Genomic DNA, 22,706 nt, shown 5'->3' with positions numbered 1-22,706 from the left:
TGAAATGTTGATGAACAGCAGTATCACAATTTGTCCAACTGATGGCAGACGCGGGCCACATGGCGCTCCGTGAAAAGTGTTGGAACAAAATATAAATCAGGCCTCGTTAATATTGAACGCGTTCCATTACTCGGACTTCATTTCCCGGAATGCAAAGCGGCGACAGCTTGGTTTCCTCGCTGAATCGCAGTGGTTTGAGGAGCTGCACGAGGTAACTTCTTTTGTCATGATAAAGTCGTTATAAAATCAAACTGTGCCCTTTTATCTTTGTTTGGTGCGGAGGATGTCAGACATTCTCTCTGAATATGTTTTTGCTATGCGTCTCTTGGCAAGTGCATCTGTTTCTATATTTTACAAGACGATAGCCAGCGTGCTAGCAGGTTAATTGTGCAGTAAATGTTTAACTTTTACGCATATGTCGTAGATGCAGCCCTGGGATCCAGCACGGGTTTAGTCGGAGGCTACGTGTCACTGGAAGCACTGGTATGCTAACGGAGTGAGGCTTTTGTTGCCTGCTTGCCTTGTTTTCAAAAGTCAGCTCCATATTATGCAATAACTTTCCCCGTTTGCACGCATCATCTCCGCCTTATTCTGCATGGACGAAAGAAATATTTCCAGTAAATATGCAACGGTTTGCACGTGTCACCAGGATCACTATATGATCAGTGCTGAGTCTAGCAAAACAGCGAGAGTGCAGTGGTTAATTATAAGCCACCATTTGACAAAATATTCGTCAATAAGAGTTAACGTTGTTATCTTTCCAGGTTACCATGACACCAGGCTCCGGATAGCTTACATTCAGCAAACCTCAATGTGGACTGGGGCAAAGGTTAACCTTTTCTCACCCGTGGGAATGGTTGCGTGCAGTTGTCCAACTATATTGTCATCAACCTGTTAAATGCTGCGCTTGTCAATATTTGAGTGGGCTCTGGCACGGAGGGGCGCACAGGTTGAGACCAGATCACCGCTTGGGTCCCCAACAGTCTGATTTGACTGGGCGGGTGTTTGCTGCACACATACAAAAACTTGGTAACCTGCCGGAGGAGAACGCTGAGTGATCATTTGACAGGATGGAAGCCGAGGACTCGGCAGGAACTGGCGACGAGATGGACCGAAAGGGACGTGAAAAAAAGGATTTGCAAGAAGATGCAGGGACGGCAGGGTGTCCCTCAGACAGTCTTCAGGTGGAACCAAGTGGGTCCAGAAAGGTGAACTGGGCTGTTGTGTTCCTGTGTTTCTATGGATTTATGTCATCGTTAAAGCCAGGAGAGCCCTTCATCACGCCGTATCTTCTTAGCTCGGAGAAGAACTTCACCAGGGAACAGGTTAGTGGTGTCTGCTGCTGAATGATTTTAGGCAGGTTTGTTTCTCTTTGTGTAAAGTTAATAAAATAACTCCTAATGGAGACTTTAAAAGCCACCACAGGGAGGTTGCTAAGCCGTCTTAAAACTGGTCAAAGTTCAAATTCCTCTAAACTGGGTCATTGTAATAACCCCGTGGAGACGTAGCCTCATCTTGGCATCAGTTATTACCAGTAGTTTATTTTTTTTAGGTATACATTTTGTTTTCTTTAAATTTATCTCCTCCATTGAGATCACAGCTGGATCTGAATGATAACTCATGCTGACCTCGAAGTAATTTTATCTTTAATGACAAACTGTACTGAGAAGCAGATTGGATGTGGGTTATTTTAAATTTAATGGTGTCATGATAGCATTTTCTCCAAGTGTCATTCTTCATTTGCAGGTGACCAATGAGATCACACCGGTGCTCACGTACTCCTACATGGCGGTGCTGGTGCCAACCTTCCTCCTGACAGATCTCATGCGCTACAAGCCAGTTCTGGTCATCCAGGGCCTCAGTCAGGTGGTCATCTGGATCATTCTGCTGCTGGGCACCACCCTCCTGGAGATGCAGTTCGTAGAGTTCTTCTATGGGATCACAATGGCCTGCCGTGTGGCGTACTCTTCTTACATCTTCTCCTTGGTCAAACCCGGCCAGTACCAGCGCGTGGCTGGTTACTCGCGCTCCTCAGTCCTCTTGGGGGTGTTCACCAGCTCGGTGGTGGGGCAGCTGTGCCTGTCCTTAGGCAACATTACCTACTACACCCTCAGTAGTATTTCTCTGGGCTTCGTCAGCTTCGGTCTGGTGCTTGCTCTGTGCCTCCCTTGGCCTAAACGCTCCCTGTTTTTCAACCGGGTGAAAACCCAAGAGCAAAAGGAGCTGGCAGAAGTGGCCACCAAATCTGAAATGGACCACATGAACCCGAAAGACGACGCACAGTCCGTCGCGGCGCCCTTGTGCTCTATATCTCGCTGGAAGGATTCAGTGTTTGTCCAGATGCTGCTGGAGGTGCGAGGTGTTCTGAAGCAGCCAAACCTGAGACTTTGGTCCATGTGGTGGGTTCTGAACTCCACGGGGTACTATCTGGTGCTGTTCTACGTTCATATCTTGTGGAACAAAGTGGGCCTGGCGACAGAGAACAAGCACGTTTACAACGGAGCAGTGGAGGCCGCTTCCACTCTGCTGAGTAAGACATTTGTATTTTCAATACAAAAACCACAGTATATTCATTTTAAGACAGCTGTTTCTAGTTTCTAAAAGTCAGTAAGTAAACATATTTAAAGTCAATATGGTTTCCCATTTGCTGAGCCAAGTAAACTCAGTAATAATGATTCCATAAAACAACCCAAACTGCTTCTCGAGCCCAGTTTCAACAATCAAGTAACCTGAACGTCACACGCATGCAGTAAAAGTTGCCCATCAAAGAAAATAAATAATTGATGAGGCCAGACATGGACACAGAGTCGAAGTGATAATAAGAACGCAGACTGAATGAAGGACTGGCTCAGAATTTTGAACCATGGTGACATCTGCCTCCGCCAGGTACGCTAACGTCCTTCGCTGCTGGCTTTGTGAAAATTCGATGGGATTTGTGGTCCAAGCTGGTCATCGCTGTGATCACAGCAGTGCAGGCGGGACTGCTTCTTCTCATGGGCACCACGGACAACATCTGGCTCTGCTATGTCTCCTACATTGTCTTCAGGGGATTCTACCAGTTCCTGGTGCCTTTAGCCACGTGAGTGTCGGTTAATATGTGATTAAGGTTGTGTTTGTGTTGGTTGTAAACACCTACACTCACTCCCTCCCTTTGTCTCCTCAGTTTCCAGATCGCCTCCTCCCTTACCAAGGAGCTGTGTGCCTTGGTGTTTGGGATCAACACCTTTTTAGCCACCATCCTGAAGAGCATCATTATCCTGATATTTGCTGACAAGCGAGGCCTGGCGTTGGACGTTCGCTCCCAGGTAAAAAACATGGCTTCAGACTATAACGTCTTTGACCTTGTTTAGCATCAGAATGGCCTTTATTGACCTTATCCAGTATGGTGACACACAAGAAACATTTACAGAAAACCCGACAGAAATGTGGTATTTACAATTTGTTCTGCTTTTTCCTCACAGTTCTTGGTTTACTTCATCTACTTCACCCTTCTTACCGTCATGTACTTTGTGGGTGCCGCTGTGATCATCTTCCGTCACTACAGAAATCAGCCGAGGGAAGGAGTCAAGACCGTGGGACAGCCTGTCGAACTGCATCCGGCGGGGACAAACCCGGAGACAGAGGCTTTGTCCAACGACGTCCAACAGGCTTGTTGACAAGGGTGGCGAGCCATCTGGTTCAAGAGGTGCCTGTGGAAGGATGCACCGACTCGAGAGTGCCCTATAGCAGAGGTCTGTTCAGTGTTCAGTCTTGCTCAGGATGTGCCTGAAGCTGCTCTTGGGACATACAATTATTATACACACTGACCGGTCCTGTCTCCATCAGTGATGAATCAGGACAGACGGGGACCACGAACTGAAACTGTCGCTTTAATTTGACCTTGCGCTTCTTACTTCACCATTAATTTTACACAGAGAGCTCACATTTATTTTTCCGTAATAAACACGACCATTTCCCCCGGTTTATGCAAGAATTTGTTGCACTTTGATTTTTCTAAATTGTTTTGTTACTCCAAATTAATTTATTGATATCTCTATCACCAAGTTTCCTGGATAGAGGGAGGTCAACAGTCACCCTGGTTTGTGACTGAGGTACGACACATCGCGAATAATTCAGTTGGTAAATGTGACTAAATATCAGAGGTCTGGGCTAAGGAGGTCAAAACATCAACATCGGCTTGGCGGACGCTAGATTACACCATCTTGAACAAAAATAGGCTTGAACATCCAGAGTAGAAACACAGTATTAATGGATGAAACTCCATGAAAGACATTTCTTCGAATGTGAAAAAATGTTCTGCCTTGAATCTGAATGTATGCCACTCGCTGAGACTGACAGGTCTCAATGCTGTTAAATAAAGAAAAATAAACCCCAAAAAAACTGGATCAGATTTTTATTCACCCATATGTTACACTTAGGCAAAAGCAGTTTTAAGAGAAGAAGTCGTTGGCTTCTTCACAGAAACTTGTTTTATATTGTCACAGATGTAAAGGGCTGTTTAGTTTGCTGCGCCTGTGGATTGCAGCACGTTTGTTTCCACAGCTGAAAGGGGGCAGACCTCTGCAGAGGTTTTGTTCATCAACACATCTGATGACCAGTTATTTAGAAAAAAAACAGAATGTGGATTATACTTCCAGTCTTCCAGTGGTGTAACTTGTAACTAATAAAGAGCTATTCAAGAACAAAACTGAAACTTTCAACCTCACCTGAATGCTCAAGTATAAAATAGAAGAAAAAATAAGCTAGCAAACAAGTCAGACTAAAGCAGTGTGTCACAGGATACAAAAACACGCAGTATGATGGGATTTCTTATTGGCTGAGAAGATGACACCAACCCGTCCCTTATAGTCCTTCCAATCCTGATCCTGACAGGAAAACAGGCGCCTGCAGCCTTGTCCACTTTAAATTAGTGTCAATTCATTTTGACTTCAAAAGTAGGATATTCCATCTTGGTGACAGTGCTAACAATGACTTTGTCTCATTGGAATCTGGAGACTATCCTCAGTTGTTGTCCCTTGCCATCCCTTCTGCCTCTGCCAGATGACAGACAAAATGATCAATTGGCCAGCAGTGAATCAAAGAAAAGGCGTAATAAAATGACTGTATCTTACCCTCTTTGCGCTCAGCATTGGCAGCTGGAATAAATACAAATAGATGTCCATCAGAAAATCAATTCACAGAAAAGACAAATGATCCGGGGGACAAGAAAGTCAGACTTACGTTGATCTGGAGACTTTTTCCAGAAATCTAGGTCAAAAAGGGGATGAATTAGATAAAACAGAGGATAGATTTTACATTCAGTATAAAAACTGTTGCTAGTTTTGCAGTTACGCTCAGACACTGACCTGGCGTCCAGCACATTGAGTCTGCAGGGACAGAAAACACAGGCAAGCCTTCAGAATTGATTGGTTTTTGTTTTTTTACTGAAAGAACCTAAAAAAAAAAGAATCTAAAAATGAACAGGAGTGGCTTCATAATTTTCTGCTTGCCACTGTGGTATTTAGCAGCTTTTATTGTCACTGATTTGACATTTCTGCTTCCAGAATGAGCCGGTTATTTTAAAATTGCTACGCAGGAAGTTCCAGTTTGGGATAACCTGCTGTCAGGTGAACGTGTTGGTGTGTTTTGTGTTTGGTGAAAAGCTGAGGAAACAGTCTCACCTTTCTGGAAGAACCACACACCTGCGGGAGGGTAAACACAGTGGTTAGCAGGTTGCCACTGACTCCACATGAGGATTCTAATCAGGAGTTACTCACCTGTCAAGACTTTGTGAATTATAATCAAGACCAAGACCAAGACGATAAGCCCCCCCCCTACTCCTAAACCTATTGCCACCCCGATGGGTGCTGAAAATTGACAACAAAATGATTTGACATTGTTTTGACATGTAAGTGAAGTCAATTGAAAAGGGAACTATTGTAACTCACGAGGCACTGGTGTGACTGGCTCGCTCTCCATCGTACTGACTGGATTTGACATCGTGCATGTGTAGGTTTTAAAACGTTCCTCCCACTATAACAAGAGAAATCGCACAAAACTTTTATTCACATTCATTACATCGAATAACTTTTTCCTTTAATCAGGGTTCATCCTGTTCAAGACTGCAGAGCAATACTCTAACGCACCGCTGCTGGTCGCATCAAAGTCCCTGGCGTGACAGGACGTGCACGGTTAAGCCTGCCTTTCATCTTTTTAATTAAAAATCGCAGGATTGTTCCTAAAACCACCGATCATTTATAGATGTTATCTTCAGCGCCATTATATTTGTATAGACGACGGAATGCAGAATTTCACGCTCTGATATACAGATGTTAGATAGAGATTCACAAATACCTTTTGGATTATATTTCGCTCAGTTTCTAGAAGCGGCACTTTGTTTTTAGTCCAAGAGTAGGTGACTGGTTCAGCATCCGTGATGTCTCCATCACAGGTCAATTCAAAGTATTCATTTGGAGTCGTTAGTACTGTAATTGTGGGCGTTGGGACGGGTCCTGTCACCATGAAGATCAGACAAACATTTCATTATAAGCTTCTACCCCCTAACAAACACACCAGACTGTGCTAAAAGACTCATCCACTCACGGTAGACCTTCAGAACGATTTCTTTCTGGAGAACGTTGTTGATTTCTGGGGTGTAGTTGTTGCTGTCACTTAAACTCAGGTTACTGATGGTCAAGATTCCAGTCTCAACATCGAGACTGCTCCTGTCTGTAAGGAGACACAGATGTTGTTACCATTCTGGCAATTTACAGAGCGGCAGGAAATATCACAGAGATCCGTCCAACAGACCTCTAAATTGGCGATAGTATTGAATGGCTGTTCCATCCCACTGGACAGCGAGGTTGGGGCCCTGTTTCCATGTGATGCTGGTGATTGGTGAAGTGACAGCATTCGGTTTGAGGAGAACCTCGCTGCCCAACTTCCCGGCCAATGGATCATCTAAAGGACAAATTAGCAATATTTTGTAAATAACGGTGACAACATATGATGATAATCACTTAAGTTTAACACTGGCAACCTTTTCATGAAGCACAAAGTACAAAGCCTGTTCCTGCATAGCTGTTCAAAGTCTGTGGGCACCGATGACAAGGCGGACCTCGCTGTGGCTGAACGATAACTGTCTTGAGTACATGATCATGTCCTGACTGGGATGACAAACTATTCAGAACAGCTGTTAACGAGCTACAGCTAAGCTAGTTTGCCTGTAAAGTTTACAAGAACCAAGCGACACATCGCTGTGTATCATTTATGAATTATGACAACCATTTTTTGTGAACTTTATCTGCTTCTGTTTGCTCCTCTTAAATTGACTGCTGTCCACAACAAGCTTCAAAACACACAGCTTTAACGGTTTGGCTTTCAATTTTCAAAGTCCATTTTGGATAAAGGAATAAGCAAACACTTTGATTCGGAATACTCCCCCAAAAAGACCAGATATGAACACTTCCCTGGCCAGCTTTTTCTTTGATTACAGCAGGCCTTCTTTGTGACATTCTTTCAATAAGCTTCTGCAATGTCACAAGAATTATTTCCGCCCAGCTTTGCATTCACCAAGATCCTGTCTTAGGCGGTCGCAGCTCAGCCTTTAGAGGACCAGCTGAGAAGAGGAAGCTTCTCCATTCAAGCCCTAAAGACAGCAGACAAAAGTGTTCCGATAGCAGGGGGGAGATACCAGGAAAGCACCTCAGGTACAACCCTTTAACGCACTGTTTCTCAACTGGTGGGTCGCGACCCAAAAGTGGGTCGCAGACCCGTTTTCAGTGGGTCGTGGGCCTTTGCCTGGGGAAGGAAATGCTAAAAAAAATCAAATAACTAAGTGTAATTCGTACTCCTTAACAGTAGGTGGTGTTGACATGCGCCATTTCACACCATAGAAAAAGACCTGCAAAGTTTGTTTACATATGTCGAGCATGGCGAAACGCAGATACAACGAGGAATATATGAGATATGGATTTTCTTATCTTGAAGACAAAGGAGGAGGAGAATACTTGAGAAAGCTCCGAATGCAACATGGAACCATTGTTTTTTTGCATCGGGAGGCCCTAGCAGCAAAGGATATGGTACCCGTGCTTCATGGAACATTAAAAGATGTCATCCAAGTGGTAAACTACATTAAACGGAGTGCAGAGAACACCCGATGTTTTCAAAAACTATGCCAAGATCTTGGTAGTGAGCATGTACAAGTGTTGTATCATGCCGAGGTACGTTGGCTTTCGAGGGGAAAGGTACTGTCCCGTTTTTATGAACTACGAGGTGAAATCGCAGCCTTTCTTGCCCAGAACAACTCGCCTCTTGCAGACCTGTTTAGTAAGAGTGTGTGGCTCGCACACGTTGCTTATCTTGCGGATGTGTTTGACCAGTTAAATGCATTAAATGTGTCTGTACAGGGGAGAGGGCACAACATTTTTGAACAATATGACAAAATCCAAGCTTTCAAATAAAAGATCTCCTTATGGGCAAGTCATGTTTCTAAAAACCGGCTTGACATGTTCCCCAATGTCGAAAACAATCACGACACATCTGAATAAACTTCTGGAGCGGTTTAATCGCTACTTTCCCGAGAAACAGAGGGATGATGACTGGATACGCGACCCCTTTGGAATCGACATGGAAAGCATCACGTTGCCAAGCAACGAAGAGAGTATGCTGGTGGAGCTGTCATGTGACCGCACGCTGAAAAAGAAATTCATGGAGGTAAGCCTCTCCCTTTTCTGGTGCAGCATTGTGATGAGCGAGTATCCTTCCCTTGCCACTCGAGCAGTAAAGATCGAAACAGACTGGACATTGAACATGACCTCAGAGTTGCTTTGTCTACTGTAACTCCAGACTTTGAGACTCTTGTCAGGGAGTAAAAAACATGCCCAGTTCTCCCATTAATTCCTCCAAACTCAGGTCTATGATGTTAGTGTTACACCTAAGGTGGAAATAAGTGCTGCTTAATTTTCTTCAAAGCACACTGTTTTTCAGTATTTACCTATTGATAAGCTAATCAGAAGAAAGTTCATTTTGTGTACTTGAATCATTTTGGATTGCACTTTTTGTTTAATTTATTTTGAGTTTGTGGATTAAAAACTGCTCCTGAGGAAATGGATTTCTTTCTCATAGTGCAGTGTTGATTGTAGAGGTTCAATGAGTGACGATTCTCTGCTAAAACTACATAATTTGAGTTGTTTTAAAATATATATATATATATATTTCTCAGTAGTTGCACTTTTTTATTTCATGTATTTTGCATGAAGACCCCAACTGAGTCTATTAAAAATGATTGTTACTAAAATGGTCTGATTGTTATGTCAGCCTTATGATTAATACTTGAATAAGTGACTAGATAATTTTAAATATTCAGTGAGTGGTTATTCAGCTAAAACTATATATTTTTAGTTCTTTTTGAAACTACTGCTCAGTGGTTGCACTTTTTTATTTCATGTTTGTACATAAAAGCACTGTTGAGTCTTAAAAATGGCTGTTACTGAAATGTTCTGATTGTTATGTCAGCCTTATGATTAATGCTTGAATAAGTGACTAAATAGTTTTAATAGGAAATTGTTATATATTCAGTAAGTGGGTACTCAGCGAACGCAACATATTTGAGTTCTTTTTGAAACTACTGCTCAGTGGTTGCACTTTTTTATTTCATGTTTGTGCATGTTGAGTCTGTTAAAAAAGGCTGAAGTTACTGAAGTTAAGTGTTTTTAATTTAATTAAAATGCAGCTAATTGAGCATCAAAGGGAATATTTCCCTCTCTATTATTACCACTTGAAGTCATTTTGGTTTTGGAATTCTGTGGTATTCTATTCTACTATCTCCGATTCAAACTGCACGATCTTTTCATTCAATAAATTTGAGAAGTTAAAAATTTTCCTTGATTTGGGTCGCGGCTTGTCATCAAGGGTGATGGTGGGTCCTGAAGCCAGACCAGTTGAGAACCACTGCTTTAACGCTAACATGGGGCCCTGTAGCGAGCACAAACAAGCCAACATGGCAATACTTTTACGATTGCCACTGTGTTTTTAACATTCATATAGCAGCATTTTCACTGGACTCACATTAACTGTGTAGTCCTTTTAGCGTATACCATGTTTTCTATGCATACCACTCAAAGGCTGTTTCCGAAACCACCCCCATACCCTACATAGTGCACTCAAGAGTGTGGACGCCATTTTGAAATAGTGTCTGAAATGTTAGTGAGCATCGCTGTACCCTATGTAGTGCACTCAATGTATCCCACAATGCACTGCGAAAAGTAGTGTACAAGCGATGCGCCCTAACACGGAAAATGTATCCCATCAGCCTTGACGGTATCACGTGATACCGACGGGATACATTTTTAACGCAGTTTCTACTGTGCGGTTTGATATATGAAATTTTTGGAAATAAGAATTTTTTTCAGTAGGGGTCCAATATGATCATCTTAAAATATTACAACATAAATGTGTAAAAAAAAAATAAAAAAATCAATCAATCTTCACTGATCCCCCCGCCCCTCACTTAAAACTGTTCTTCAGAATCGTCTGTTCCTCACCAGGCGACAGAATCTCAGTAAAAGAATATTTACAAAGATGAAAAGTAGCTCTGGATCCATTTTTTGATTAAAAATTGCTTTATTAAATGTTTTCACTACAGCGGAATATGACTTGGGAATGTTCCATCACGTCTTGGCTTGAAAATGTCAAGGGACACTCATTATTTTAGGTAATAGGTAATTATTATTGTATTATTATTGACATTAATATTTCATTTTATTATATAAAGTTAATAATAGGTTAAAATATTGCATTTTCATCAAATGACCGCTGAATGTATTTCTGATGGGCTAAAATAATTAAATGGACCTGGCCACTTTTTCCGGCGACCGGTTCGTAATTATTATGCGACACCATGACGTCACTTTACGTGCGCCGTAAATGACGCCGTTGTCTGAATACTAACTTTAAATTGAGTGTGCTACGTAGTTCACTCAATCCATGTCCCCCATGTAGTGAGTAGTAAATAGGGAAGGAGTGTGTGGTTCCGGAAACAGCCAAAGTAAAGCTGTATCTCCTGCGAATGACTACACTGCAGTCTGTGAACGCACCATTCCCCAGTCGGTGAACGGCCCTTAGGTATTAGTGATGGGAAGGGCCCTGACACGAGTGCCAGGGGTTGCTGACCCCTGGTGTCGCCCATACTGGAGCCAGGTCAATCCCACCAATACCAACTTCTCTCTGGGCTCTGCCCAAGAAACACAGCTAGATTCGCAAGTAAAACAGTTCCAGTTCAATAGTTTTTCTTAAGAGTGCAACCGATTTTCTTTCTCTCATATCTACTTTTTTTGGGTTGCAATGTATAGTTTAGTGGTTCTCTTTTCTGGAAACTCTAATTGAAGATTCAGCTCTGCTGACATTGCTAAAACGGAATTATTATTTTTAGCTGTACGCAGCATTTTGCCACTTCCTGCCTCAGTGCATCCACTGGTTGTGAGCTGACATGAGGACGGAGAGGACAAATTGTCATATTGACACCAAACACATGAGGAGAACCGATTCAGGCCGAACCGTTCCTACCGTTTGGGAGGCCGAACGCCCTCCATCGTGTTTAGCAATGCTCACCCGAGCATTGTCCGGAGCACCTCGCTGCTTATTTACAGCGCCATCACAAAAACACGGTGCCTTAGCTGAGCTCTTATCTAGATTAAACGTTTTCGCCCATATGACAAATAACGCAGGTAAAACCCAAACGGCAACGGGTGGGGACGGAGAACTGCGTCACATTTGAGTATGCGATTATGGAACGAGAAAGGAAATGGCGACAAATAAAAACAAAATATATAAAATCTAAAAAGAAGAAAAACAACTAAGTGCAGTAATGGCAAAAGAAAGGGTTGACTCACCAGACTCGACCACACCGAAGAGGACCCACGCCCATACCAGTGACATCAACAGTTGCATTTTCCCCTGAAAAATAAACGTTTTAAAGCCTAATAAACGCACAGATTTCGCCTCTTCGACCGTCGGACAGTTGGTTTTTATCAGAAAGTAAGCTATAAGCTATCTTTCTAAGCTATAAAATGGTAGCGTGGCTAAAACGAAACCAAACGTGTGTTTCCGGAAACACCGGAAATGCTATTTTAATTGTTTTAACAGTTAATTCGTTTTAAAACTGAGAAATAATCGTCGTAGCTGTGGCGCTGCCTTAACCAAAGCGCCTAGAAAGTAGATTCGATAACTTAAACAGAATTAATACACACAACGGATACGCCAGACTACTTCCCCACCAAAATGCCCCAAAACGGCGTTCTTACGATTTTAGTTTAAATCGTAATATTCGTCAAAAATAAATAAGAATAAAAACCGTACATTATTTAATTTACAGTATTTCTGTGGCTATTCACACTAACGCTGATGTCGTTTTACAATACTCACAAATATCGAACACTTCCTTGACCACGCGATGTTTGGGAGGAGCCCAATGGCAGGAAGAAAAAAAGATTCCTCTATTTGACGACAAAATCGAGAAGTTTCTAAATTCACTTCAGCCGTTACTTGAATAAGGGACGATAGTTCCAAATATTTAACTAATTATATACATGCATATTGACTCATTGAAACGGAAAATCGGGAACACACGTTCTTCTCCTTTAACGTGTTTAAAACTTTTGAGAAATATTCTGAGTCTTATTAATAGTAATTGCACACCACTGTAAGGCCAGGAAATCACGTTTTTTTTAGATGGAAAAACTCTGGTAACCGCCTAAAACTCTCGGTTTCGGTGTGCAGCCTAGAGCAAGAGCTCTCTTCTTCAGCAGCTCTCTATGCCACTTATTACAGAGCTGCTTACTTTGAGTTCTGGTTAAATATCACGAATTTATAAACTACGTCTGGAAGCAGAACTAATGGAAAAGGTCAAACGGTCCCAAACAAGGGCCTGTTACACAGAAAAACAGACCATAGAGTGCAGTAATTGATCAGTTAGACCTTTCTACGATTCATGTACCGTAAGTGTTTGATAGCTACTTAACGCCACAGTTTAATAAACTTTTCTGTCTGCATGTTTAAGAATAAAGTTTAGTGCACTTGATACTCTGATGCTATTTTTTTTTTTGTAAAAAAGTATTATGTTTCTTACATTTTCGTAAGTATATTATCAAGGTCAACTTCCAGCAAAGCAGGAGAGAGCCTGCTAGTGAACATGGCTCAATAATTACTAGTTTTTAACCAAGTGAATGATTTATTAAACTCAAACGACATTTTAGAGAGGCATCAGTCTGGTTTTAGGATGAACCACAGTACAGAGACAGCCCTTTTAAAGATTTTAAATGACATCAGGTGTAACCTAGATAACAAAAAGCTCACGGTGTTGGTTCTACTGGATCTGACCACCGCCTTTGATACAGTAGACCACCATATTTTATTGAATAGACTAAAGAACCTGGTCGGCCTCTCTGGTACTGTTCTTAACTGGTTCACCTCCTACCTTACTGATCGAAGCTTCTTTGTAAGTATGGATACATGCTCCTCGAGAATCCATGAGACAAAATGTGGGGTTCCCCGAGGGTCAATTTTAGGTCCAACCCTTTTTAATCTTTACATGCTGATGATACGCAGCTGTACATCGCCGTGGCTCCTGATGACACAGGGCCAGTTGATGCCCTTTTTAACTGTATTCTAGATATCCAGTCATGGATGGCAGAAAACTTCCTACAGCTCAACCAGGACAAAACAGAAGTCTTAGTCATTGGTCCTGAAGGTCAGAGAGAGAAACTTGTACCAGAATTAAAAGATTTTAAGCCATCTCAATCTGTAAAAAATCTGGGTGTGATCCTTGACTCTGAGCTTAGCTTTGTCCCACACATCAAAAACATAACAAAGGTAGGTTTTTACCACCTGAAGAATATAGCCAGAGTCCGCCCGTTTCTCTCTCAGGCCAGCACGGAGGTGCTGATGCACGCTTTTATCTCTTGTTGTTTAGATTATTGTAATGCCCTGCTCTCTGGTCTTCCAGAAAAGAGCATTTCTAACCTACAATTATTACAAAACTCAGCTGCACGAGTGCTGATGAGGACCAGAGGGCGGGAGCACATCACACCAGTTTTAGAATCGCTGCATGGGCTACCCGTGCATTTCAGGATCGATTTTAAGGTTCTTTTATTAGTTTTTAAATGTCTTAATGGTCTTGGGCCGACTTATTTATCAGACATGCTTTTATTCTATCAACCCTCGCGGACTCTGAGGTCCTCCGGCACCGGCCTTTTAACCATTCCACAAGTAAGCTCTAAAACGCACGGGGAAGCGGCCTTCTGTTATTATGGTCCTGTGGAACAGCCTGCCCGAGAACCTCAGGGCCGCAGAGACTGTTGAGATTTTTAAAAAGAGGCTCAAGACACACCTTTTTAATCAGGCCTTTAACTGATTTTCTGATTATTTTTAATTTCTTTTATGTCCTCATGCTTTTTTATGTCTTATCCTTATTTTACTTGATACTTTTACTGTTTTACTCCCTCAGTTCTTAGTTTCTCAGTTTTCAGTCTTTACACCTTTTATCCCATTTACTGTTTCAGTCTGTTTTAGTCTTAGTACTGTTTTACTCCTTCAATTGTTAGTTCCTTAGTTTTTAGCTTTTATACCTTTTATCCCATTTACTGTTTCAGTCCTTCAGTTTTTAGCTCCAGTGTTTCCTCATGGTGTTTCCTCATGGGGGCCTGCCAGGCTGGGAGATGTTTCCGGTCTACCGCTGGGGGTGCTGTCCCATTGTCGACTCTGGCCTGGGTGGTTAGGGGGCTCTGTGCTTTGGTGTGGAGCCTCCGGTCCACCTGTGGTCACGGACCGTGACCTCCCTCGGCCTGGTGGACCTCCAAAGGTGGCGTCTCCTTCGCCTCAGGTCTCGGTGCCCAGCCATGTCTCAGCTTGCCTCAGCTTGTTTATGTGTGTGGGTGTGTGTGTAAGTGTGTTGTATGCATGTGTGTGTCTGTCCTTTTCTTGATTCTCTTGTTCTCTTTGCTGTTTTTATTCTTTGTGAGGCACTTTGTGCTACCTAGTGTATGAAAAGTGCCATATAAATAAAGATTGAATTGAATTGAATTGAAATTGAATAGTGAACAGCGTTATTCATGTTCTTCTCTAATAGCAATAACAATGGTAGTATGGAAGGCGCAGATGGGTCCGGCTGGATTTTACATTATTCCAAGTTGAGATCGGGTAAGAAGCTTAGAGGTTACAGAGGTGATGAACTTATAGTTGTTATCCAGGTTGCACCAGGGCAGAGCCCAAGGTAAGGTTCAGTAATAAACAGTGGTGAAACAAAAGCCGGCAGCTTTGGTCATTGAGGATCAACTGCTAACAATAATAACAGCCATAATAATAATGTTATTGATAAGAATAACAATAATATAATTATACTCAAATGCAATTTATACCTGAACTGGGCCTAACCTACTTATGTCATGTCTGTCGTTTGTTAGGAACAAAACAGGAAAATCATTAGTTTGAAGACTGATTTATGATAACGTTAATTTTGTATCATCATTTATATCTGTGGCGATGACGGAAGCGGCCTGAGCGTGGAGCCTCCACCGGAAGTGACCCGAAGCCGGAGGTCCGCAGCCAGACTCTCAGCACTTTTAATTTCTAAAAGGACTTTCATTTTCTTTCATGAAGATTATCAACAAAGTTATTTTTTAAAACCTTGGTATATATTTATTATTAATTTAATAGGCACCTAATCTATTGGAGGTGTGACCTCGCGAGCGAGTCACATGATCGTTGCCGAAGCAGTAAATATCAGCACAACTAGCAAACAAGCTATCTTGATACGCGCTTAACTGTCAGATAATGCAATGTTTTATCACCTCAAATTTGCTCTTGTCAGCCAGCTTTGGATAGCTGTCCAACAAACTATGGACCCGGTGTTTTGTTTCCTGTTTTAAAAGAGACGCGTCCACTTTAACACGGAATCCGTGGTGACTTAACAAGCTTGACAGGTTAGCTTAGAGCTAGCTAGCCGAGTTATTACTGAAGACAGGCTCTGTCGCCTCTGACTATGCAAGGGGAATCCACCACATTACGGACCGCTGAAAACGAAGGCAAGCTGGATGTGTTTCCCCAAAACAGGACCCCAGGCTCGGGGAGAGCAACCGCTAAAAGCTGGCAGTACAGGTGAGTAATTGTTCTGCTAACGCACATATCCAGGCTAGTTTGCCCCCTCTATTTCCATGTGTGTCAGTTACGTTGTTAATGTGTCACCGCAGTTATTTTGTTATATTAGTCACTTTGTGATTTTGTTCTGGCTTCATTATCTCACTTATTCGAGTTGTGAAATGTATTGCTCAATCTAGGAGAGCCCCACTCAATAAAGTTCCAAGGTTGAATTAGGAGTGCAGCTAATATGTTTCTGGGTGTGTCAACGAAAGTATTTTAACAAGTGTTTCTTTGTTTGTTGTTTGCCTGACAGCGACCACATGGAGAATATTGATGGATACCTTATGAAATACACCAATCTTGTAACAGGCTGGCAGTACAGGTGTGCTTATATATAGATATAATTTTTATTTTATTTTTATCAGAGAGGGATGCTGACATGATGGTTGCTGGATGATTTCAGGTTTTTTGTCCTGAACAATGAGTCCGGCCTGCTGGAGTATTTCGTCAATGAGCAGTCGCGACCCCAGAAACCACGTGGGATGCTCCCATTGGCTGGGGCGGTCATCTCCCCGAGCGACGAGGATTCACACACCTTCACCGTCAATGCCATCAGCGGGGAACAGTACAAGCTCAGGGGTGGGTGCTACCTACCTGCCAACATTCATGTAACTCGTCAGCCGTACCGTCAGGCCTCAACACTCACCGCTGTCCATCAAATGTACTCAGTATTGCTCTCGCTTCTGTGATGGCATTCAGGAATTGATGCGGCGTCAGGTTGTCCTTTTGCAAGGGTAATAAGCTTTTTATGCTCTTCTTTTTTTGTTTTTGTCTCACAGCCTCTGATGCCAAAGAGAGGCAACACTGGGTGAGCAGACTGCAGATCTGCACACAGCACCACACAGAGGCCATGGGCAAGGTATGATGGTGTGTGTTGAATGTTTTCATGAGGGCATATTTACAGCTGGGCACAATGTCCATTATTGATCCCTTCGCTTTCGTTCTTTTGCTGTACTCAGTTCCATTTTGTTTTGACAGTTTAAGAATGTGCAAAATACAAATCTTAGAACAGAATAGATATGGGTCTGAACGATCATATATTTTTAGATGCATGCTTGTCCCTCATATACTGCATCTAAAAGATTTAATTACCACCATTAATTGTTAAGAAACTCAACTTATTATTTATTCAGATAGGTGGAAAAAGACCTGAAAAGTTTTTCTTCCTGTTTTCTTAAAACATAATCTCCATCCTTTTGTAGAAGTTGCCCATAGATGCAAAGGTCCAAGTTCTAACAAAAATGTTTACATCACACAGAGCAACCCCCCTCCAAAGTCCCGGAGCTACTCAATGGCGTCTCAGGGCAGCAGCAGCTCCCCCATGTTAGTACACCGGTCCAACCAAAACCCCGCTTCTTTATTCAGCTGGTCACATACCCACAAGGGGTCATCGTTGTACTCCAGCAAGAGGTCCCTGCTGCCTGACCATCTGCTGGAGGCCAGAGAGGTACAGCAAAATCTCCTTTAATGTTTAGCCTTTACAGTCAGTATTGTGGGGTGCAAGACAGAACATATGTTCCTGCAAGTCATCTGGTAGCTGGCGTAAGACACATGAGGTGTTTTGCAAACAAACACGTGGGTTCATTTTGACACTTGTAAGGTTGTCCACAAGAGGGCGCTCGCCCAAATTCCCCACTAACAAAAATGAATAATAATAACTGTGAGTGTGTCGAATTTGAGTTTCCGATGATATTGATTTACAGATGATGAGCCAGGCCCAGGGACAGCACAGGGACCTGATCCAGAGTATCGAGGGCTTGCCGTCATCCACGGGCCTTTCCCCTTTAGACCAGGATCTGCTGATGCTCAAGGCCACCTCCATGGCGACGATGAACTGCCTTAACGAGTGCCTGCAGATCCTGCACCTGCAGCAGGTTGCCAGGCAGAGGAGTTCCCTCGGAGGTCAGTGAAATGAGTTTTTTTTATGTTTAGGTTGCAAGAGTAAATGAGCAAATTTCTCACTACCAAACAATGAATTGCTCAGTGTGTGGAGTTGTTTTGCTGTATTGAAGGTAAACTGTAGCAATCTGTAACATCTGCTTTTTTTGGTAACAAGACATCACATGGTTAAAATGTCCATTTGCAACACGGTGTGGGCAGAACAGAACAGAGGGCAGCTACAGATCATGAGGGAGAGTTTGTAATCATTAACAGGTGCTCTTTTATCTGGAGCCTTTCTCTTTAGGAATGATTTTAAATCGGAAAATGTCAAAGCCGTGGCCCACTTTTTCGCAACAGATCTCGTTACTATGTATTTTTCATGAGGCCCGGCTAACTTCGGTAACCAATCCGATCCAGGTGAATGTGTATAAGCTCAGCCCACCTTGTCACGTACATACGGAAAAGGTTGAACCAATCAAAGCATGTGGATCCCTTCCGTCAGTTGAGACAGAGTATCCCGATACTCTGATCGCAGGAGGAGTAAGGTTACATTTAAGGGCAGCTGGCTGAAGAATTGCCATCTGGCCACCCACCAGACGAGTTTTTGTGAGGCTTTTTGGGTGAATGGAGGGCTGGGTGCAGACCCACGGATGACTGAGAGTTCTTCGGAGGGTGGCGGGTGAGTTCCTAAGGACCTCTAAAAGTGCTGCTGTGTGCTCTCTGTCCATGGCAGGACCTACAATCGAGTGGCTGGAGCCCAAGCTGCCGGACCTCCTGAAGAACGGCAGTGGCTCTCTGGGAAGCTTCACGACAGATGAGGGGGCGTTGGAGGGGACGCGCCTGGACCTGAACAGCACAGAGTTTTCCAGCTTCTCTGGGGTAAGAACACAGAAGCCCCAGCTGCAGATCCAGAGGTTGAAGTCGAGATGGTTTGCAGAAATGATTGTCCCCTGTGTGTCAGGTTACTTTCAGCGTTTCACCTGTTGCTCACCATGTCTTCGTCTCAGGAACAGGAAGACATCAGCGCAGAAGATGAAGTGGAGGACAGTTTCACGGATGAGGAGGAGGACCTGGGTGCTGTGGAGGAAGAGCGCAGTGTTATCTTACACCTGCTGTCACAGTTGAAGCTGGGCATGGACCTCACACGGGTGGGTAGAGTTCCACCTAAAGCTACTGCAATACAACCCCCCCGGCACCACCAGCGGTTCCAACAACTTTCTCTCATTGGTCATTGTGACTTGAATTGTTCCAACCTAGGTGAACGTTTTAGAATTTTATGGCAGTAGGTTTTCTTTGACAAGGTACAGCAGAATATCAAGAAACATCTATTCAGTTCAGTTTGGTTTTAATACCGCGACAATAATGGACTTTAGATTGTTAGTTAATGTTATGCTAACAGTTATCATGTTTCCTGGATTGTTTTGACTCACCATCCAGGTGGTCCTCCCCACCTTCATCCTAGAGAAGCGCTCCCTGCTGGAGATGTACGCTGACTTCATGTCACACCCGGACCTCTTTGTGGCCATCACGGACGGCAGCACCCCAGAGGACCGCATGGTCCGCTTTGTGGAGTACTACCTCACGTCATTCCACGAAGGACGCAAGGGCTCCATTGCCAAGAAGCCCTACAATCCAATAATTGGAGAAACCTTTCACTGCTCCTGGACAGTCCCCAGGAACATGGAAGGCTCCAAGGATTCCTTACAAGGAAGTCCAGACCCATCTGCCACAGCCTCTAGCCAGGACCCATATCTGCTGCGCTTTGTGGCAGAGCAGGTGTCCCACCATCCACCCGTCTCTGGATTCTATGCTGAATGCCAGGAGAGGCGGATGTGTGTGAACACACACGTGTGGACCAAGAGCAAGTTCATGGGAATGTCCATCGGTGTGTCCATGATCGGAGAAGGTTAGCCTTTTTATGTCCCGTAGTCTCTTTCAGGAAAATGTAGTCAGCGAACGACATAAAAAGGATTTTAGATTGTCTTTTATTCGAGCGCTCCAGTGTGAAAGCAAGTGTCTGTCAATAAAGTAGAGCAGTTGTATATTAAAGGTGTAAATACTTTTCACGATTGATTCATCACCCTCCTGTCGGTTGGCTTCATCTGCAGGATGTTTGCATTTGCTGGAGCACGATGAGGAGTACACGTTCACGCTACCCTGTGCGTACGCCCGCTCCATCCTCACCGTCCCCTGGGTAGAACTAGGCGGCAAAGTCAACATCACCTGCGCCAAGTCGGGCTACTCGGCCGTCATCACCTTCCAGACCAAACCATTTTATGGTGGCAAGTTGCACAAGTGAGTCCCCGGCAGGCTCGTGTCTTCCGCAGCCTCGGCTACAAATTCGAACACCTGCTCCAATCAAATGTAACCCTGTTATCAACTTAATTCAGGGTAACGGCGGAGGTGAGGCACAACAGCACCAACACGGTGTTCTGCCGTGTGCAGGGTGAGTGGAATGGTGTGTTGGAGTTCAGCTACACCAGCGGGGAGACAAAGCTGGTGGATGTCACCAAGTTGCCTGTCACCAAGAAGAGAGTCAGGCCGATTGAGAAGCAGGGCCCGACAGAGTCCAGGTCAGAGCAATGGAGGGATTTCCTTTCATCATGTTGCGGGGCAAGAATCCAAAGCCCGAGTGTTCTGTGGTTTCTTACCAATAAACCAATTTCTCTGCGTTTCAGGCGCCTGTGGCAGAATGTGACCGCATCTTTACGGGAGAAGGACATTGAGAAAGCCACTGAGCACAAAAGGCTTCTGGAGGAGAGGCAGAGGACGGAGGAGAGGCACCGTGCTGAGACTGAAACCCCCTGGAGGACCCGACACTTTGACAATGACGTGAGCACTTTATCTAAATTAATGGGAACTCTAAGAACCTCATATTACTTGTTTTCTTCTGTCAGCTTCTTCCTCAAGGGGTCGCCACAGCGTATCATCCTGCATTTCCCCCGAGGACATCCTCTTTTCTCACCATAATTCATGTCCTATCTAATTAGGTGCACATGTCTAGTCTTAGGTCTCCTGCTGAGCAGTTCCTTACTCAGCGTCTCTCTACAAATACATTAACTGGCCCTCTGGATATGTCCAAACCGTGTCACTCTGCTTCTCAATATCCTCAAACCATCACTTTCTCCCTCTCTGCCTGCCTCATGTTATGGGTTGTAAATTTGTGAACGTACCTATAAAAGTACACCACACAACTGTGCATGCTTTCCTGATTGATTTGCAATTCATATTAGACAGTATAAGTCAAAGTGTAAATAACCATAATATTGGGAGAAACTACCAGAAGCGCCCCCTAGGGGCTATTGATCATGTGAAAACGGGTTTGACACGTTGCTCCTTCTGCAGGGGGAAGGCTGGATGTACCACAAACCACTATGGAAGAACTCTGCCTTCAAGTCCTAGTTGCCTCACTCCTTGGATGTTGCTCCAGCTTCAGGAATGTGCGCGTGCGTCGTCACTCGTGGTTGATGGTTATTGGTGGGCACTGATTTGCAGACATTGCAACATAGGGAGACGGAGAGCAACGACACATCCTCTGATCCCTCACATGACCTTCACAAAGCCTCAACGTACAAGATTTTGTAGTGCTGATCCTTTTTTTTTCAGTGAAAGCACATTCTTGTACAGTTGACAGTTCTGTATTTATGCAGCCTTACGATAGTTTGACGAATGAGGTTCTATGATGGGGTTTTGTTGATGAAGCTTTCTTTTTTAAAGCGGTATTATTACACTTCGGTTGAGCTTCTGATGATTTTTTTTTTTAAGATCCATAAGAGCGGGTAAACTTAATCACTGCGCTGTTGCCTCACAACGTGATAATGCAACACAACTGTTGTAACTTGGACTTAGCTGTTGAATGAGTAACTACCGTCATCATTTAAAACTCTTTAAAAATGGCGGACTGTATGAATATTTTATGCTTGAACAAATACAAACCTTTTTTTTAAACTTGTGCTTTCCTGCAGTTACGCGTGTGATTCGATTACATTTCAATTGTAACGACACTGCATCCTTGCTCACGTGTTGCATGATGTTGATCGGTGCACGACAGAATGTAACAAAGTGTGTCTCATCTACTTCAAACCTTTGTTCATTAAAAAAGTGAGAACTTTAAAGGAAATCATTCCAGTTGGTAATTGTCCTCAAGTGCATTTACACACACAACTCACTCAAGTGGCAGCTAATCAAATCTGGCCACGTGTTACACGTAATAGTTGGTGAAGAATTTAGTTTAAGCGCGTGAAAGTTTATCTTTGTAACTATATTTGGAAATTGGAAAATAAAGAATGGCAGGTTGATATTACAACCCCAACACACATTTACCTATACAGTTCAACAAAAAAAGACATCAGACAATACATGAGATAGCCAAGATCAGTACAATAGTCAGAACCATGAAAGACGCCATCAACACCTATGTCACCATCATCATAATCACCAGCACATCAAAACCCTAGGTGACCGTCATCATCCTCATTTACAACAGTAGTCCCAATAGGATTCCAATGCTGCTATCTGCCTCCTGGACCTGAGTTTAGCAGGGAAATGGCAGCGGGAATGAATGATCTCCTAAATCTATTGCTCTTTATAGCAGGAAATGTGAACCGAGACCCAGAAGGAAGAATCTGGAACTCAGTGAAGGGGGTGGGGAC

At 43.4% G+C, this 22,706-nt stretch overlaps 3 protein-coding genes across 5 annotated transcripts; 2 read left to right on the top strand and 1 right to left on the bottom strand.

The window, feature by feature from the left end:
- The first annotated feature begins 73 nt into the window (after positions 1 to 73).
- Positions 74 to 4,380, top strand: slc19a1 (solute carrier family 19 member 1). Of its 2 annotated transcripts, XM_057026510.1 has the most exons (7): positions 141 to 211; positions 425 to 483; positions 765 to 1,325; positions 1,747 to 2,530; positions 2,887 to 3,079; positions 3,164 to 3,305; positions 3,462 to 4,380. In XM_057026510.1, exons 3-7 carry the CDS (start codon positions 1,071 to 1,073, stop codon positions 3,654 to 3,656), a joined length of 1,569 nt encoding a protein of 522 aa, XP_056882490.1. In that variant the 5' UTR covers positions 141 to 211; positions 425 to 483; positions 765 to 1,070; the 3' UTR covers positions 3,657 to 4,380. The 2 variants fall into 2 exon arrangements, with proteins under 2 accessions (XP_056882489.1, XP_056882490.1); XM_057026509.1 differs by lacking the exon at positions 425 to 483 and having other exon boundaries at positions 74 to 211.
- Positions 4,379 to 12,355, bottom strand: LOC130522320 (CD48 antigen-like). The gene is made up of 12 exons (XM_057026515.1): positions 12,337 to 12,355; positions 11,871 to 11,934; positions 6,790 to 6,939; positions 6,583 to 6,708; positions 6,334 to 6,491; positions 5,928 to 6,012; positions 5,757 to 5,846; positions 5,661 to 5,681; positions 5,346 to 5,366; positions 5,221 to 5,247; positions 5,112 to 5,135; positions 4,379 to 5,033 (listed from the first exon to the last, which is right to left on the bottom strand). The coding sequence occupies exons 2-12, from the start codon at positions 11,926 to 11,928 to the stop codon at positions 5,002 to 5,004; spliced, it is 792 nt and encodes a 263-aa protein (XP_056882495.1). The 5' UTR covers positions 11,929 to 11,934; positions 12,337 to 12,355; the 3' UTR covers positions 4,379 to 5,001.
- A 3,194-nt stretch (positions 12,356 to 15,549) lies between these two features.
- Positions 15,550 to 22,174, top strand: osbpl11 (oxysterol binding protein-like 11). Of its 2 annotated transcripts, none has more exons than XM_057027399.1 (13): positions 15,550 to 16,131; positions 16,427 to 16,495; positions 16,577 to 16,752; positions 16,953 to 17,032; positions 17,432 to 17,620; positions 17,877 to 18,075; positions 18,788 to 18,933; positions 19,062 to 19,202; positions 19,492 to 19,960; positions 20,163 to 20,349; positions 20,445 to 20,627; positions 20,733 to 20,886; positions 20,952 to 21,253. In XM_057027399.1, the coding sequence occupies exons 1-13, from the start codon at positions 16,016 to 16,018 to the stop codon at positions 21,042 to 21,044; spliced, it is 2,202 nt and encodes a 733-aa protein (XP_056883379.1). In that variant the 5' UTR covers positions 15,550 to 16,015; the 3' UTR covers positions 21,045 to 21,253. The 2 variants fall into 2 exon arrangements, with proteins under 2 accessions (XP_056883379.1, XP_056883380.1); XM_057027400.1 differs by lacking the exon at positions 20,952 to 21,253 and adding an exon at positions 21,400 to 22,174 and having other exon boundaries at positions 15,551 to 16,131.
- Positions 22,175 to 22,706: the final 532 nt, after the last annotated feature.

Source organism: Takifugu flavidus, chromosome 3 (assembly GCF_003711565.1).
Source record: "Takifugu flavidus isolate HTHZ2018 chromosome 3, ASM371156v2, whole genome shotgun sequence".
Taxonomy (NCBI): domain Eukaryota; kingdom Metazoa; phylum Chordata; class Actinopteri; order Tetraodontiformes; family Tetraodontidae; genus Takifugu; species Takifugu flavidus.
Note: the sequence above shows the minus strand (reverse complement) of the source record. Positions and strands in the feature narration are given on the sequence as shown.

What these genes read in the sequence shown, in the direction of transcription:
- slc19a1 (XM_057026509.1), top strand. Translation starts at nt 1,071, where the DNA reads ATGGAAGCCGAGGACTCGGCAGGAACTGGCGACGAGATGGACCGAAAG. An exon ending in TTCCTGGTGCCTTTAGCCAC is followed by an intron (nt 3,080 to 3,163) that starts GTGAGTGTCGGT and finishes TTGTCTCCTCAG; the next exon opens with TTTCCAGATCGCCTCCTCCC. An exon ending in CGTTGGACGTTCGCTCCCAG is followed by an intron (nt 3,306 to 3,461) that starts GTAAAAAACATG and finishes TTTTCCTCACAG; the next exon opens with TTCTTGGTTTACTTCATCTA.
- LOC130522320 (XM_057026515.1), bottom strand. Translation starts at nt 11,928, where the DNA reads ATGCAACTGTTGATGTCACTGGTATGGGCGTGGGTCCTCTTCGGTGTG. An exon ending in CTTCGGTGTGGTCGAGTCTG is followed by an intron (nt 6,940 to 11,870) that starts GTGAGTCAACCC and finishes TTTGTCCTTTAG; the next exon opens with ATGATCCATTGGCCGGGAAG. An exon ending in AATTCACAAAGTCTTGACAG is followed by an intron (nt 5,682 to 5,756) that starts GTGAGTAACTCC and finishes ACCCTCCCGCAG; the next exon opens with GTGTGTGGTTCTTCCAGAAA.
- osbpl11 (XM_057027399.1), top strand. Translation starts at nt 16,016, where the DNA reads ATGCAAGGGGAATCCACCACATTACGGACCGCTGAAAACGAAGGCAAG. An exon ending in GTAACAGGCTGGCAGTACAG is followed by an intron (nt 16,496 to 16,576) that starts GTGTGCTTATAT and finishes GGATGATTTCAG; the next exon opens with GTTTTTTGTCCTGAACAATG. An exon ending in CAGGGCCCGACAGAGTCCAG is followed by an intron (nt 20,628 to 20,732) that starts GTCAGAGCAATG and finishes TCTGCGTTTCAG; the next exon opens with GCGCCTGTGGCAGAATGTGA.